We start from the raw sequence: 18,409 nt of genomic DNA, 5'->3' as shown, positions 1-18,409 counted from the left end.
AGTAACCTATTACACAGAGCCAGGAACTAGCACAGCGCCTGTAGTCACCAACTGCCCAGAGGCAAGAACTAGCACAGCGACTGTAATCACCCACTGCCCAGAACCAGGACCTAGCACATTGCCTGTAGTCACCAACTACCCAGAGCCAGGAACTAGCACAGTGCCGGTAATCACCAACTGCCCAAAGCCAGGACCTAGCACAGAGCCTGTAATCACCCACTGCCCAGAGCCAGGACCTAGCACATCGCGTGTAGTCATCCACTGCCCAGAGCCACGACCTAGCACAGCGCCTGTAATCACCAACTGCCTAGAGCCAGGAACTAGCACAGCACCTGTTATCACCAACTGCCCAGAGCCACGACCTAGCACAGCGCCTGTCATCACCCTCTGCCCAGAGACAGGAACTAACACAGCGCCTGTAGTCAGCAACTGCCCAGAGGCAGGAACTAGCACAGCACCTGTAATCACCAACTACCCAGAGCCAGAAACTAGCACAGCGCCTGTAATCACCAACTACCCAGAGCCAGGAACTAGCACAGCGCCTGTAATCACAAACTATGCAGAGCTAGGAACTAGCACAGCACTTCTAATCACCATCTGCCCAGAGCCAGGAACTAGCACAGCACCGGTAATCACCAACTGCCCAGAGCCAGGACCTAGCACATCGCGTGTAGTCATCCACTGCCCAGAGCCAGGAACTAGCGCAGTGCCTGTAATCACCAACTGCATAGAGCCAGGAACTAGCACAGCGCCTGTAATCACTGATTGTCCAGAGCCAGGAATTAGCATAGCGCCTGTAATCACCCACTGCCCAGAGCCAGGAACTAGCACAGCGCTTGTAATCACCCGCTACCCGGAGCCAGGAACTAGCACAGCACCTGTAATCACCCACTGTTCAGAGCCAAGAACTAGCATAGTGCTTGTAATCACCCACTGCCCAGAGCCAAGAACCAGCACAGCGCCTGTAATCACCCACTACCCAGAGCCAGGAACCAGCACAGTGCCTGTAATCACCCACTACCCAGAACCAGAAACTATCACAGAGCCTGTAATCACCCACTACCCAGAGCCAGAAACTAGCACAGAGAATGTAATCACCCACTACCCAGAGACAGGAACGAGCACAGCACCTGTAATCACCCACTTCCCAGAGCCAGGAACCAGTACAGCGCCTGTAATCACCAACTACCCAGAGCCAGGAACTAGCACAGTGCCTGTAATCACCAACTACCAAGAGTCAGGATCTAGCCAGAGCCTGTAATCAGCAACTACCCAGAGCCAGGAACTAGCACAGCACCTGTAATCACTATCTGCCCAGAGCCAGGAACTAGCACAGCGCCTGTAATCACCAACTGCCCAGAGCCAGGAACTAGCACAGTACCTGTAATCACCATCTGCTCAGAGCCAGGAACTAGCACAGCGCCTGTAGTCACCAACTGCCCAGAGCCAGGAACTAGCATGTAGGCTTGGTGATGGGTTATCAGTACCTGGGGCTCAGATAGATACCATGTAGTGTTGTTATTGGGTTCTCAGTACCAGGGACTCAGCTAAATGCCATGTAGAGTTTGTATTAGGTTCTCAGCACCTGGGGCTTAGCTAGACACCATGTATGGTTGGTAAAATGTTCTCAGTACCAAGGACTCAGCTAGATGCCATGTAGGGTTGGTATTGGGTTCTTAGTTCCATGGGCTCAGCTTGATGCCATGTAGGGTTTCTTATTAGGTTCTCAGTAAATAGGTATCAAGTGGATGCCATGTAGGGTTGGTATTAGGTTCTCAGTACCTGTGGATCAGCTAGATGCCATGTAGGGTTGGTATTAGGTTCTCAGTACCTGTGGATCAGCTAGATGCCATGTAGGGTTGGTATTGGGTTCTTAGTTCCATGGGCTTAGCTTGATGCCATGTAGGGTTTCTTATTAGGTTTTAAGTAAATAGGTATCAAGTGGATGCCATGTAGGGTTGGTATTAGGTTCTCAGTACCTGAGGATCAGCTAGATGCTATGTAGGGTTGGTATTAGGTTCTCAGCACCTGTGGCTCAGCTAGATGCCATGTAGGGTTGGTATTGGGTTCTCAGTATCTGTGGCTCAGTTAGATGCCATGTAGGGTTGGTATTGGGTTCTCAGTATCTGTGGCTCAGTTAGATGCCATGTAGGATTGGCATTAGGTTCTCAGTACCTGTGGCTCAGCTAGATGCCATGTAGGGTTGGTATTGGGTTCTCAGTACCTGTGGCTCAGTTAAATGCCATGTAGGGTTGGTATTGGGTTCTCAGTACCTGTGGCTCAGCTAGATGCCATGTACGGTTGGTATTGGGTTCTCAGTACCTGTGGATCAGCTAGATGCCATGCAGGGTTGGTATTAGGTTCTCAGCACCTGTGGCTCAGCTAGATGCCATGTAGGGTTGGTATTGGGTTCTCAGTATCTGTGGCTCAGTTAGATGCCATGTAGGGTTGGTATTGGGTTCTCAGTATCTGTGGCTCAGCTAGATGCCATGTAGGATTGGTATTAGGTTCTCAGTACCTGTGGCTCAGCTAGATGCCATGTATGGTTGGTATTGGGTTCTCAGTACCTGTGGCTCAGTTAGATGCCATGTAGGGTTGGTATTAGGTTCTCAGTACCTGTGGATCAGCTAGATGCCATGTAGGGTTGGTATTGGGTTCTCAGTACCTGTGGCTCAGCTAGATGCCATGTAGGGTTGGTATTGGGTTCTCAGTACCTGTGGCTCAGCTAGATGCCATGTAGGGTTGGAATTAGGTTCTCAGTACCTGTGGCTCAGCTAGATGCCATGTAGGGTTGGTATTATGTTCTCAGTATCTGTGGCTTAGCTAGACGCCATGTAGGGTTGGAATTAGGTTCTCGGTACCTGTGAATCAGCTAGATGCCATGTAGGGTTGGTATTGGGTTATTGGTACTTGAGGCTCAGTTAGATGCCATGTAGGGTTGGTATTAGGTTCTCAGCATCTGTGGCTCAGCTAGATGCTATGGAGGGTTGGTATTGGGTTCTTAGTTCCTGGGGCTGAGCTCGATGCCATGTAGGGTTTCATATTAGGTTCTCAGTAAATAGGGATCAGGTGGATGCCATGTAGGGTTGGTATTAGGTTCTCAGTACCAGTGGATCAGCTAGATGCCATGTAGGGTTGGTATTAGGTTCTCAGTACCTGTGACTCAGCTAGATGCCATGTAGGGTTGGTATTGGGTTCTCAGTACCTGTGGCTCAGCTAGATGCCATGTAGGGTTGGTATTGGGTTCTCAGTACCTGTGGCTCAGCTAGATGCCATGTAGGGTTGGTATTGGGTTCTCAGTACCTGTGGCTCAGCAAGATGCCATGTAGGGTTGCTATTGGGTTCTCAGTACCTGTGGCTCAGCTAGATGCCATGTAGGGTTGGTATTGGGTTCTCAGTATCTGTGGCTCAGCTAGATGCCATGTAGGGTTGGTATTGGGTTCTCAGTACCTGTGGCTCAGCTAGATGCCATGTAGGGTTGGTATTAGGTTCTCAGTACCTGTGGCTCAGTTAGATGCCATGTAGGGTTGGTACTGGGTTCTCAGTACCTGTGACTCAGCTAGATGCCATGTAGGATTGGTATTAGGTTCTCAGTACCTGTGTCTCAGTTAGATGCCATGTAGGGTTGGTGTTGGGTTCTCAGTACCTGTGGCTCAGCTAGATGCTATGTAGGGTTGGTATTGGGTTCTCAGTATCTGTGGCTCAGTTAGATGCCATGTAGGGTTGGTGTTGGGTTCTCAGTACCTGTGGATCAGTTAGATGCCATGTAGGTTTGGTATTGGGTTCTCAGTACCTGTGGATCAGCTAGATGCCATGTAGGTTTGGTATTAGGTTTTCAGTACCTGGGACTCTGCTAGACACCATGTATGGTTGTTATTGGGTTCTCATCACCTGGGGCTCAGGTAGACACCATATAGGATGGTTTGGGGGTTCTTAGCACTTGGGGCTCAGTACCTGAGGCTCAGCTAGACACCATTTAGGTTTGTTATTGTTAGATACCATGTAGGGTTGGTATTGGGTTCTCAGTACCTGTGGCTTAGCTAGATGCCATGTAGGGTTGTTATTGGGTTCTTAGTACCTGTTTCTCAGCTAGATGCCATGTAGGGTTGGTATTGGGTTCTCAGTACCTGTGGCTCAGCTAGATGCCATGTAGGGTTGGTATTAGGTTCTCAGTATCTGTGGATCAGCTAGATGCCATGTAGGTTTGGTATTAGGTTTTCAGCACCTGGGACTCTGCTAGACACCATGTAGGATTGTTTTGGGGTTCTTAGCACTTGGGGCTCAGTACCTGATGCTCAGCTAGGTACCATATAAGGTTGATATTAGGTTCTCAGTACATGGAGCACAGGACAGGTACAGGTGTGTGTTATCTGCATAGCAGTGGTAGACCTGGCCATGGTGTCTGATGTCACCCACTGGCAGCAGGTGCACTGCCTGTAGCATGGGGGCTAGTATAGAACCCTTAGGGATACCACATGGCAGTAACACTGGTGAGGATGAGTATATACCAGAAGAGACTCTCTGTGACCTTCTGGTGAGGTTTGCTATGAATTATGTTAAGGACTATGCCATTCAGTCCACGCACATGGTGTTATATACTACAGAGAGATTCAGGAGTAGAATTGGTCCATACAATCCAGGCAATGTGTTCAGTGAATGATATTTCCTTTCAACCTTCCAGTGTCCTGGACAAATGATATTGTGCATACTCACTGAACGATGAACGATTTCCATGAAGGACAAATGATCTGGCTAGAGACTGGTAATATGCAGCTTGTTGTGAACAACATAGTCAAAATTGAGCTGCATGTACAAATAAAAGAATCCCTTGTTAATGACCCACAGGAGCGAGCATCGTTCATCGTGTACACAGTGGCTGATGTTCTGAGCAATATCACTCAAAATGAGCCATATTGTTCAAAATATCGCCCTTAAGATTGAGCCACCAGAAGATCGATGTGTACACAAACCCGGCTGTTCTGATGCTACAGTATATCTTCTCCTGAATTCTGGCCGGAATGGATCATAAATCTTAGGTTTCTCTGTAGCTGGTCAGGCAGTTGGTGTCAACAAGCATTATTAATGACTAAAACTACTGTTTACTGTATGTATTCCAAGATAGTTATGTCCATTAGTCAGGAAAGTGCATGGGGGGGGAGGGGGGCACAGATATAAATGTCTTTACATATAAAGGAAAACTAATGTGGTGCAGTATGAGTTGGTTCACTGCAATGTGGCGCAGTATGAATTGGGGCATATTCATGTGGCACAGTATGAATTGGGGCAATGCAATGTGGCGCAGTATGAATTGGGGCATATTCATGTGGCACAGTATGAATTGGGGCATATTAATGTGGCACAGTATGAATTGGGGCAATGCAATGTGGCGCAGTATGAATTGGGGCATATTCATGTGGCACAGTATGAATTGGGGCATATTAATGTGGCACAGTATGAATTGGGGCATATTAATATGGCACAGTATGAATTGGGGCAATGCAAGGTGGCACAGTATGAATTGTGGCACTGTAATTTGGCACAGTATGGTTTGGTTCAGTACAGTGTGGCACAGTATGAATTGGGGCACTGCAATGTGGCGCAGTATGAATTGGGGCACTGCAAGTGGCACAGTATGAATTAAGACATGTTAATGCAGTACAGTAGGAATAAGCGCATGTTAATGTTGTACAGTATGAATTGTGTCACTGTAATTTGGCACAGTATGGTTTGGTTCACTGCAATGTGGCACAGTATGAATTGGGGCATATTAATGTGGCACAGTATGAATTGGGGCATATTAATGTGGCACAGTATGAATTGGGGCAATGCAAGGTGGCACAGTATGAATTGTGGCACTGTAATTTGGCACAGTATGGTTTGGTTCAGTACAGTGTGGCACAGTATGCATTGGGGCAATGAAATGTGGCACAGTATGAATTGGGGCACTGCAATGTGGCACAGTATAAATTGGGGCACTGCAATGTGGCACAGTATGAATTGGGGCACTGCAATGTGGCGTATGAATTGTGGCACTGTAATTTGGCACAGTATGGTTTGGTTCACTGCAATGTGGCACAGTATGCATTGGGGCACTGAAATGTGGCGCAGTATGAATTGGAGCACTGCAATGTGGCACAGTATGCATTGGGGCACTGAAATGTGGTGCAGTATAAATTGGGGCACTGCAATGTGGCACAGTATGAATTGGGGCACTGCAATGTAGCGCAGTATGAATTGGGGCACTGCAATGTGACACAGTAGGAACTAGGATATGTTAATGTTGTACAGTATGAATTGTGGCACTGTAATTTGGCACAGTATGGTTTGTTTCAGTACAATGTGGCACAGTATGCATTGGGGCACTGAAATGTGGCACAGTATGAATTGGGGCACTGAAATGTGGCACAGTATAAGTTGGTTCACTGCAATGTGGCACAGTAGGAATTAGGACATGTTAATGTTGTACAGTATGAATTGTGGCACTGTAATTTGGCACAGTATGGTTTGGTTCAATACAATGTGGCACAGTATGCATTGGGGCACTGAAATGTGGCACATAATGAATTGGGGCACTGAAATGTGGCACAATATGAGTTGGTTCACTGTAATGTGGCACAGTATGAGTTGGTTCACTGCAATGTGGCACAGTATGAATTGGGGCATATTAATGTGGCACAGGATGAATTTGGGCAATGTTAGTTGAGACAATATGAATTAGGGCACTGCAATGTGGCGCAGTATGAATTGGGGCACTGCAATGTAGCACAGTATGAATTGGGGCACTGCAATGTGGCACAGTATGAATTGAGACATGTTAATGCAGTACAGTAGGAATAAGCGCATGTTAATGTTGTACAGTATGAATTGTGTCACTGTAATTTGGCACAGTATGGTTTGGTTCACTGCAATGTGGCACAGTATGCACTGGGGCACTGCAATGTGGCACAGTATGCATTGGGGCACTGCAATGTGGCACAGTATGCACTGGGGCACTGCAATGTGGCACAGTATGAATTGGGGCACTGCAATGTGGCACAGTATGCACTGGGGCACTGCAATGTGGCACAGTATGAATTGGGGCACTGCAATGTGGCACAGTATGCACTGGGGCACTGCAATGTGGCACAGTATGAATTGGGGCACTGTAGTTTAAGACAGAAGACTGATGATGAAGCTTTGCTGAAGGACTCTGACTAATTGTATGTCATCTCTTCTCTTCCATGCACCACCTTCGTACCCTGCATTCTCCCTATCTCCTCCTTGACCTATGTGCCAAGGCCGGGACCAGGTCAGCTCGTATGGACATCGGCCCACATCCAAGAAGAGGCGGAAATCACGGACGGCCTTCACCAACCATCAGATCTACGAACTGGAGAAACGCTTTCTGTACCAGAAGTACCTGTCCCCCGCAGACCGGGACCACATCGCCCAACAGCTGGGACTTAGTAATGCCCAAGTCATAACCTGGTTCCAGAACCGCAGAGCCAAGCTGAAGCGGGACCTGGAGGAGATGAAGGCTGATGTGGAGTCACTAAAGAAGCTGCCACCACATGACTTGGAGAAGCTGGTGTCTATGCCAGAGGTGGGGGAAGAGGACGATGAAGCCATGGAGAGAACATGCTCACCTAACTCACAGGGACTGTTCCTTCAGTCCCCCCGCGGTTCCTCTGTTGAGCGCACAGCCGATGAGTTCTCAGAAGAGGAGATAGAGGTGGATGACTAAGGTGGCGGGGGCTGAAGGACCATGATAACGCCCTTCTGACGATGATGTTATTGCAGCTGTGTTATCCGGGAACAGGCCATCTCATTGGGGGACATTGTGTATAGATGGCGGGGTCCTGAGGGACACACTGCATTGGACGACACAGAGAGAGAGAGAACTAGTACTGTGAAGCCATTTATTAAGAGACACTGAACTGTACAAATAATTCAAGACATGAGAAGTGATACTGTGCAGTCATATATATATATATATATATATATATATATATATATATATATATGTGATGTCATATAATGAGAATTAAACCCATTATACAGAAGTGATACTGCGCAGTCATATATATATATATATATATATATATATATATATATATATATTTATATATATATATATATATATATATATGATGATGTCATATCATGAGAATTAAACCCACTATACAGAAGTGATAATGTGCAGTCATATATATATATATATATATATATATATATATATATATATATATATGATGTCATATAATGAGAATTAAACCCATTATACAGAAGTGATACTGTGCATATATAATAATGTAATGTAGTGAGAATTACACCCAGCATACAGAACCAGAGAAGTGATACTGGGCAATCATACATCCAGCACAAATAGTGATACTGTGCATTGGTTACATTATTGATTGCCCTCATTGTATCTAATACAAAGAGTCAGAAATCAGATCCAATCATACATGTAATATGTGCAGCCTGCCTCCAGTCATGTATGTACCATGTGGAAGAAACATTAGGACATTCCTGCAATATACAGAAAAGGGCATCATGTGTATAATCCCCTATATATTATGGGTAAAGTCTCCAGACGCAGGGAGACAGGCGGAGGGATCCGAGCATCTGATCTACCTTCTGGCCAAATACCCATCAATCTAAGCCCTCACTCATGCACTTATGTTAAGGCAAGGAGTCGTCCCATATTGAGTATCTCCTGTACATAGGGTCCTGGAGGTGCTGAGTATATCCTGTACATAGGGCCCCGGAGGTGATGGGTATCTCCTATACATAGGGTCCCGGGGGTGCTGAGTATCTCCTGTACATAGGGCCCCGGAGGTGATGGGTATCTCCTATACATAGGGTCCCGGGGGTGCTGAGTATCTCCTGTACATAGTGCCCTGGGGCTGCTGAGTATCTCCTGTACATAGGGTCCCGGGGGTGCTGAGTATATCCTGTACATAGGGTCCCGGGGGTGCTGAGTATATCCTGTACATAGGGTCCCGGGAGTGCTGAGTATCTCCTGTACATAGTGCCCCGGGGCTGCTGAGTATATCCTGTACATAGGGTCCCGGAGGTGCTGAGTATATCCTGTACATAGGGTCCCGGGAGTGCTAAGTATCTCCTGTACATAGGGTCCCGGGGGTGCTGAGTATATCCTGTACATAGGGTCCCGGGGGTGCTGAGTATCTCCTGTACATAGGGTCCCGGGGGTGCTGAGTATATCCTGTACATAGGGTCCCGGGGCTGCTGAGTATCTCCTATACATAGGGTCCCGGGGTGCTGACTATCTCCTGTACATAGGGTCCCGGAGGTGCTGAGTATATCCTGTACATAGGGTCCCGGGAGTGCTAAGTATCTCCTGTACATAGGGTCCCGGGGGTGCTGAGTATATCCTGTACATAGGGTCCCGGGGCTGCTGAGTATCTCCTGTACATAGGGTCCCGGGGGTGCTGAATATATCCTGTACATAGGGTCCCGGGGCTGCTGAGTATCTCCTGTACATAGGGTCCCGGGGGTGCTGAGTATCTCCTGTACATAGGGTCCCGGGGCTGCTGAGTATCTCCTGTACATAGGGCCGCGGGGGTGCTGAGTATCTCCTGTACATAGGGTCCCGGGGGTGCTGAGTATCTCCTGTACATAGGGTCCCGGGGCTGCTGAGTATCTCCTGTACATAGGGTCCCGGGGGTGCTGAGTATCTCCTGTACATAGGGTCGCGGGGGTGCTGAGTATCTCCTGTACATAGGGTCGCGGGGGTGCTGAGTATCTCCTGTACATAGGGTCCCGGGAGTGCTGAGTATATCCTGTACATAGGGTCCCGGGGGGGTGCTGAGTATCTCCTGTACATAGTGCCCCGGGGGGGTGCTGAGTATCTCCTGTACATAGTGCCCCGGGGCTGCTGAGTATCTCCTGTACATAGTGCCCCGGAGGTGCTGAGTATCTCCTGTACATAGGGTCCCAGGGATGCTGAGTATCTCCTGTACATAGGGTCCCGGGGGTGCTGAGTATCTCCTGTACATAGGGCCCCGGGGGTGCTGAGTATCTCCTGTACATAGGGCCCCGGGGGTGCTGAGTATCTCCTGTACATAGGGTCCCGGGGATGATGAGTATCTCCTGTACATAGGGTCCCGGGGGTGCTGGGTATCTCCTGTACATAGGGTCCCGGGGGTGCTGAGTATCTCCTGTACATAGTGCCCCGGGGGTGCTGAGTATCTCCTGTACATAGGGTCCCGGGGGTGCTGAGTATCTCCTGTACATAGGGTCCCGGGGGTGCTGAGTATCTCCTGTACATAGTGTCCCGGGGGTGATGAGTATCTCCTGTACATAGGGCCCAAGGGGTGCTGAGTATCTCCTGTACATAGGGCTCCGGGGGGTGCTGAGTATCTCCTGTACATAGGGCCCCAGGGGTACTGAGTATCTCCTGTACATAGGGTCCCGGGGATGCTGAGTATCTCCTGTACATAGTGCCCCGGGGGTGCTGAGTATCTCCTGTACATAGTGTCCCGGGGGTGCTGAGTATCTCCTGTACATAGTGTCCCGTGGGTGCTGAGTATCACCTGTACATAGTGTCCCAGGGGTGCTGAGTATATCCTGTACATAGGGCCCCGGGGGTGCTGAGTATCTCCTGTACATAGGGTCCTGGGTGCTGAGTATCTTCTGTACATAGGGTCCCGGGGGTGCTGAGTATCTCCTGTACATAGGGTCCCGGGGGTGCTGAGTATCTCCTGTACATAGGGTCCCGGGGGTGCTGAGTATCTCCTGTACATAGGGTCCCGGGAGTGCTGAGTATATCCTGTACATAGGGTCCCGGGGGGGTGCTGAGTATCTCCTGTACATAGGGTCCCGGGGGTGCTGAGTATCTCCTGTACATAGGGTCCCTGGGGTGCTGAGTATCTCCTGTACATAGGGTCCCGGGGATGCTGAGTATCTCCTGTACATAGGGCCCCGGAGGTGCTGAGTATCTCCTGTACATAGTGTCCCGGGGGTGCTGAGTATCTCCTGTACATAGGGTCCCGGGGATGCTGAGTATCTCCTGTACATAGGGCCCCGGAGGTGCTGGGTATCTCCTATACATAGGGTCCCAGGGGTGCTGAGTATCTCCTGTACATAGGGTCGCGGGGGTGCTGAGTATCTCCTGTACATAGTGCCCCGGGGCTGCTGAGTATCTCCTGTACATAGTGCCCCGGGGGTGCTGAGTATCTCCTGTACATAGGGCCCCGGGGGTGCTGAGTATCTCCTGTACATAGGGTCCCGGGGGTGCTGAGTATCTCCTGTACATAGGGTCCCGGGGTGCTGAGTATCTCCTGCACATAGGGTCCCGGGGGTGCTGAGTATATCCTGTACATAGGGTCCCGGGGGTGCTGAGTATCTCCTGTACATAGGGCCCCGGAGGTGCTGGGTATCTCCTATACATAGGGTCCCGGGGGTGCTGAGTATCTCCTGTACACAGGGCCCCGGGGGTGCTGAGTATCTCCTGTACATAGGGTCCCGGGGGTGCTGAGTATCTCCTGTACATAGGGTCCCGGGGATGCTGAGTATCTCCTGTACATAGGGCCCCGGAGGTGCTGGGTATCTCCTATACATAGGGTCCCGGGGGTGCTGAGTATCTCCGGTACATAGTGCCCCGGGGGTGCTGAGTATCTCCTGTACATAGGGCCCCGGGGATGCTGAGTATCTCCTGTACATAGGGCCCTGGGGTGCTGAGTATCTCCTGTACATAGGGTCCCGGGAGTGCTGAGTATCTCCTGTACATAGGGCCCCGGGGATGCTGAGTATCTCCTATACATCGGGCCCCAGAGGTGCTGAGTTTCTCCTGTACATAGACCATGGGGGTCCTGAGCTTCTCCTGTACATAGGGCCCCAGTGGCGATGGCTAACTCCTGTACATAGGGCCCCAGTGGTGCTGAGTATCTCCTGTACATAGGGCCCCAGGGGTGCTGAGTATCTCCTGTACATAGGGCCCCAGGGGTGCTGAGTATCTCCTGTACATAGGGCCCCAGGGGTGCTGAGTATCTCCTATACATAGGGCCCCAGGGGTGCTGAGTTTCTTCTGTACATAAGGCCATGGGGGTGCTGAATATATCCTTTACATAGGGCCTCAAATTCATAGGGCCAAAATTCATAAAAATTTACACCATAATGTCCATTACGTATTATGCCAAACACCATAATGCCTATTAAAAATTATGCAACATAAGTGCTGCTTACCTACATGCTCATTGCCAAGGGTTCCATGCTTATTGCCAGGGGTTCCATGCTCGTTGCCATGTGGGATTACATGAAACATAGAAACATAGAATTTGACAACAGATAAGAACCACTTAGCCCATCTAGTCTGCCCTTTTTTTAAACACTTTTTTTTACCTCAAACCATATTTGATCCTTATTTCTTTGTAAGGCTATCAATATGTTTACATTGTACTACTGTATTTGCCTCTACCACCTCTGATGGGAGGATATTCCACTTATCTACTACTCTTTCTGTGAAGTAATTCTTCCTCACATTTCCCCTGAATCTTCCTCCCTCTAGTGTCAGTGCATGTCCTCGTGTTCTGCTGCTCCTCTTCCTGTGAAGAATGTCTCCCACCTGTACCTTCCTCCCCCTAGTTTCAGTGCATGTCCCCGTGTTCTGCTGCTCCTCTTCCTGTGAAGAATGTCTCCCACCTGTACCTTCCTCCCTCTAGTGTCAGTGCATGTCCTCGTGTTCTGCTGCTCCTCTTCCTGTGAAGAATGACTCCCACCTGTACCTTCCTCCCTCTGGTGTCAGTGCATGTCCTCGTGTTCTGCTGCTCCTCTTCCTGTGAAGAATGTCTCCCACCTGTACCTTGTTATAACCCTGATATATGTGAAAGTTTCTATCATGTCCCCCCTTTCCCTTCTCTGCTCTAAAGTATACATATTAAGATCTTTTAATCTTTCCTGGTACGTTTTGTGATGTAGGCCATGCACCATTTTAGTTGCTGTTCTTTGTACAGTCTCTAATGTATTTATATCCTTCTGGAGATATGGCCTCCAGAACTGAACACAATACTCTAGGTGAGGTCGTACCAATGACCTATACAGTGGCATTATTACTTCTTTCTTTCTACTGCTGATACCGCTCCCTATGCAACCAAGCATCTGACTTGCCTTCTTCATTGCTTTGTTACATTGCCTACCTGCCTTTAAGTCCCCAGAAATAGTGACACCTAGATCCTTCTCTTCCTCAGTAGTTTCCATTATAGTGCCATTTATACTATATTTAGTCTTTGGATTTCTGAGACCCAAGTGCATGGTTTTGCATTTTTTGGGCATTAAACTGTAATTACCATGCTCTTGACCATTCCTCTAATCTACCTAGATCAACAATCATTTGTTTTACCCCTCCTGGTGTGTCTACCCTGTTGCATAACTTTGTGTCATCTGCAAAAAGGCACATTTTACCCTCAATTCCATTTGCAATATCACCAATAAAGATATTAAAAAGCACTGGTCCAAGTACAGATCCCTGGGGTACCCACTTGTAACCTTTCCCTCCTTTGACTGTACTCCGTTTACTACAACTCTCTGTTTTCTGTCCTGCAACCACGCTCTTATCCATTCAACTATCTTAAAATCCAATCCCAAGCTTTCAAGTTTATTGAACAGTCTGCGATGTGGGACAGTGTCAAAAGCCCTACAGTCTAGATAAGCTACATCTACAGCCCCACCTTGATCTACTACTTTAGTCACCCAGTCAAAAAAGTCAATAAGATTTTTTTTACATGATCTTCCCCCAGTAAACCCATGCTGTTTCGGATCCTGTAAATTGCTGGATTTGAGATATTCTACAACTCTTTGTTTTAAGAGTGTTTCCATCAATTTCCCTACTACTGAGGCTCACTGGTTTCTTACCTCTTCCTTTCTTCCACTTTTGTGCAGTGGGACTACATTTGCTGTTTTCCTGTCCTCTGGGCTTACTCCAGTAGCTAGTGACTGGTTGAATAATTATGTTATTGGTTTTACCAGTTCCTCTTTAAGCTCTTTTAGTATCCTTGGATGTATCCCATCTGGCCCCACTGATTTATCCACTTTCAGTTTTGAGAGTTCTGTGAGGACTTTCTCCTCTGTAAATGTACTTGTTTCTCCCTCAGTTTTCTGACTATACTTAACTGTGGCCCCTTCCCCTTTCTTTCAGCAGTGAATACTGAGCAGAAATAATTATTAATATGAGCTGTTATTACATTGTCCCCCTCAAGTAGACTTCCACTCTCTGTCTTTAGTCTTATTATTCCACTTTTTTATTTTCTCCTTTCACTTGATGTGTCCACATACATCTTGGCTTTTTTTCTCAATTTGTCACAACATGTAAAACACGGCTTATCTGTTTTTCCAAATGTAGCAAGTGGATGGATTCTGAAAATTGTTTGCAGCAGTAGAATTTGTATAAAATAATAGATTAGAGGTGGAAATTTTTAGAAAAATCACAAAGCGTGACTTTTGCAGAGTCCAAGGTGTGTCAAATTGTGCCATACATGGCGCAGTAAAACAAGATGTATGTGGACACATCTGTACATACCTAAAAAAAGTTTTCCCCCCTTTACCCACTGACTGGGCCATTTTCTCTTCCGCCTGTGCTTTTGCGCATCTGATTACCTTCTTAGCCTCCTTCTGTCTAACAAGATACATGCTCATTGCCAAGGGGGAATTCATGCTTGCGGTAACTGGGGGACACCCGCCGCCAGGCAGAAGTGACAGCCATTAATAGCCGGGCAGAGAGCAGGAGGCTGCCCTGCTGTAATCAGAGTACTGCAGGTCCCGGCTATTTGACATAATACCCCTTTCACACCAGAAAATGCATTCCTGGGTTGGCTTCTTTTACACCAGCCTAGTCCCTGCATTTTCTGCTGTGAGGTGGAGAGAAAACCACCCCTTTAACCGGCTATATCATTTAACCGGCTATATCTTTGGAACCAACTGACCCATTTACATGAGACAAGTATCAACTTGAAGAACTTTTCAGTGGGCTTCAAATGATTTTGGTCCCGTTTGGTTCCTGTGTAATCTGCCCTCAAAGGACATGAACAGCTATAAAATTACATTTCAAAAATAAAAAAATCGGGGTACTTATGTAATATCTGGGCTCCCGTTTTTCTTATGAGACCACGTCCCCTCGCGGGGCTCGCTGCGCTCGCCACGCTTCGGGCACGGTGGCTCGCTGCGCTCGCCACACTATATAATATCAACTCCGTGCGTAGTTGGATAGTAGGGGTATGAAAAAATGGGGTGCATTTAACATGGGAGCCCAGATAATACATAAGTACCAAAATCGGTTTACCCGCAATATCTCCGGAACCATTTGACCCATATGGACCAGCCTGGTATCATAGAGATATAGAAAAAACAATCGGGCGCAATAGTCAAGTGTTTGCTCCACCATTCAGAATATATAATATACTAACATGCGTTGGTTTTAGATAAATGTATACTGGCTGCTCCCAGAGGCAATGCTGGAATTTGCTGATGAAAATAATGGATAATTGAGTTGTATAAATTAATCCTGTACACATACGTACTTATATATATCTGAATACAAGAGAGCGCCACACATCTGAAAAATTATTCAAAATTGATTAGCTTAAAAATATAAAAAAAAAAAATAATAAACATATGACCAATATGCCCAATATGTATTATTAATCTGAGAAAGAGTATAAATAGGCAACTGTCCTAACAATTTACAGAGAATAGTAAACATTAATTAACCCAGCTCTAGATTGATATAATACCTGAAAATTATTATATGAGAAACAAAACCCTTGTTTATGTATAAAAGTCAGTGAATAATGATCCCTGTGCAAACCAGGGAAAAATAGTTAAATTGATGAAAAGGAGTGAAGTCCTTTTGTTCCCTTGTCAGAGAATATAGATATTAAAGTCCACTGTTGTGTAATATTGGTTATGTCCTCAGTCACCCAAGAGAATATTGCACTTTTATATTTAATAGCAGTACCTCCCTGTTGGTGTATTTCTGAGATCCCTGCGGTAGCCTGGGAGGATGTTCCTGAGTGTAGGCTCGCTACAACCCGCTCGGCTCCAGCTGTATTCTGAATACTCTGGGCTGGGTGCCATGGCTGCCTGTGACTGGGGGTGTTCGTAAAATTCTGTCAATTCTGGGAACCCTTCCTCCCGATTTGCATTGGTGCCCATTACCGTTATGGCAGCCTCTTTAAAACTCAGAAATGGCTGGCCCACCATTTGTCTTCTTAGTAGTCGTAGATGGGTTCGGACACTTGCTCCTAAGGCTCCCTCAATGAGTTGGGTGATCAATGCTTCATCTGAATTCTTGGCTTCTTCTTTGTCAACAGCCTGTATCGCCTTTAGGGCTTCCTGTAGGCTTAGTACATAATCCCGGAGAGTCTCGCCAGGCTGCTGTTTGCAGGCATAAAACTTTATTTTTAGTTCTGGGAGTGTTTGTGTTTCAAATGTGGTTGACAATCTTTTGAATACCTGTTCCACATCTTTTTTTGGTCAATTGGCCATGAGTTCACTTCCCTGAGAGCAGTCCCTTTCAGCTGGAAAATCAGTACTTCCATTTGTTGTTGGTCACTCAGGGCATAAAATCGGAACATGGAGTTCAATTTGTTCTTGAAGTTGATTAGGGTACTGCTATCTCTGCTACAGGCATCCTCACTATAAGTTGGAAGCCCTGGGGCCCCAAAGTAGTAGTGCAAAGTGATTGGGTTGAACTGTGCTTTTTGTGGGTGGTGGCTGTTCTATGCCATTTGATGGCCCTGACGAGGGGCTTTGTTCTGTAGACATTTTCTTGGATTTGTATTCCCTTTACTTTGTGCTCCAATCCTGTTTGTGACGCCAAATGTAACACCTTGCTCAGTGGGTGAGATGTAATGCACTCACTGGGGTCGCTGGTGTTAATCGCCCCATCACACAAGTTCTTCTTTTTCCTTGGAGAGTTAGTAAAAGGAATACAGGTTCACACGAGTGTTGTCCTGTTAAGGCCTCGCTTTGAGGTCATTTACTTAGAGTAAGAGGTCGGGTGAAAAGGAAGAAACACAGAGGGACACTTCCCATGGGTAGTCTCCTATAATTGCAATAGGTTATCACAATAAATGCAATACATTTCTATATTCACTTCAACGGTTCAATATCTACCATAGCAGACATATATATCTGAGGCTTTACTGTTTCAACGTAGCATAAATCAGAACATACATCACATGCACATATCCACAATTCACAGTGCAACATACTGTAGGTAAATATCAACAGTCTCCTTTATAACTGTACTGTTCAGTGTAACTTAAATGCTCAAATTCCAGTTGAATAGTCACGTGGTACTGACGTTTGTACGTGCATGTATATAAAACCCTTTGCATAATGAAGGAGGGGAAAGTTTAGAGTAGTGAATTTGGACTTAGTGCAGTAATGTCATTAATATTTAGTACACTTGTTAAATAGATGACTCATGAGTGCCCAGAATGTTCACAAGTATGATATGGCAAGAGCTCACCACTGCCACTGGATCCTCTCACTGCCACTGGGTCCTCTCACTGCTAGGCACAGTGACTGTACATACAGTGACTGTAAATACTTTATTGGGAAACTTGACTGTATGCTGGATATACACTGATGAAACACATGGTTGCTTGTTGTAGCAATGTTTAGAATATGGAAGGCTTATGCACCGTGTCACTAATAATGCAGAATAGTGGTAGAGTCAGGTGCTGACGTTGCATATACAGAATACTTTATATGCAAGATACTTCAGATAGCGTATATGGTTATATTAGTAAGTGACTTTGTGCGCTGATCCCTTCCTTCTGAAACCGTAACCTTGAGTCGTGAACTACCTTTTTCTATTTAGGTGAAAACACAGGTGTATATATATATAGAAACGTTACTCTCCTTCGCTTACGTGTCTTCACCTCATCAGAGGCTCTCCATTATTGTGAATATGATGGAGACATAAAATGAAAAAAATCCAAAATAGTGTAATATTGTAAGAATGGACAAATTTATTAAACAAAAGGGTAATGGACAAAAATACATTGAAAAAACAAGGGGTAATTCCAAACAATATAAAATGACCACTGAATTGTGTCATATGATTTTAAAAGATGGAGGTTTACCAGATTGTGATGATAAATTACGCCTGTAGATAGATCTTTTTATCTTAAAGGTGCCACTGGTCTTCCGGATAAACCAGGCCTTCAGGTGTCTCCAAGATCAGCAATACTGGGTCTCCCTCCAGATAGTTTCCAGGTTACTGCAACGCGTATCGGAACTACCTTGTTCCTTCCTCAGGCCTGAGTAACCTGGAAACTATCTGGAGGGAGACCCAGTAACCTGCAGTAACCTGGAAACTATCTGGAGGGAGACACCAGGTCTGATGGAGCCAGATGGCTCTCTTGAGTGTTTGGACAATAAGATTGGAGTAGAGGAAGTTAGG

The 18,409-nt window shown here is 46.7% G+C and overlaps 1 protein-coding gene across 1 annotated transcript in view; it reads left to right on the top strand.

Moving 5' to 3' along the window:
- Positions 1 to 7,723, top strand: part of LOC146025527 (transcription factor LBX2-like) — a 40,759-nt gene extending 33,036 nt beyond the window's left edge. The window contains exon 2 of the mRNA XM_083155524.1: positions 7,278 to 7,723. Coding sequence (XP_083011650.1) covers positions 7,278 to 7,723 — 446 coding nt within the window. The remainder of the gene's footprint in view (positions 1 to 7,277) is intronic.
- The last annotated feature ends 10,686 nt before the right edge of the window (positions 7,724 to 18,409 follow it).

This window comes from Crinia signifera, chromosome 1, assembly GCF_055691185.1.
Source record: "Crinia signifera chromosome 1, ASM5569118v1, whole genome shotgun sequence".
Taxonomy (NCBI): Eukaryota; Metazoa; Chordata; class Amphibia; order Anura; family Myobatrachidae; genus Crinia; species Crinia signifera.
The sequence above is the reverse complement of the archived record's forward strand: the minus strand, read 5'-3'. Positions and strand labels throughout refer to the sequence as shown.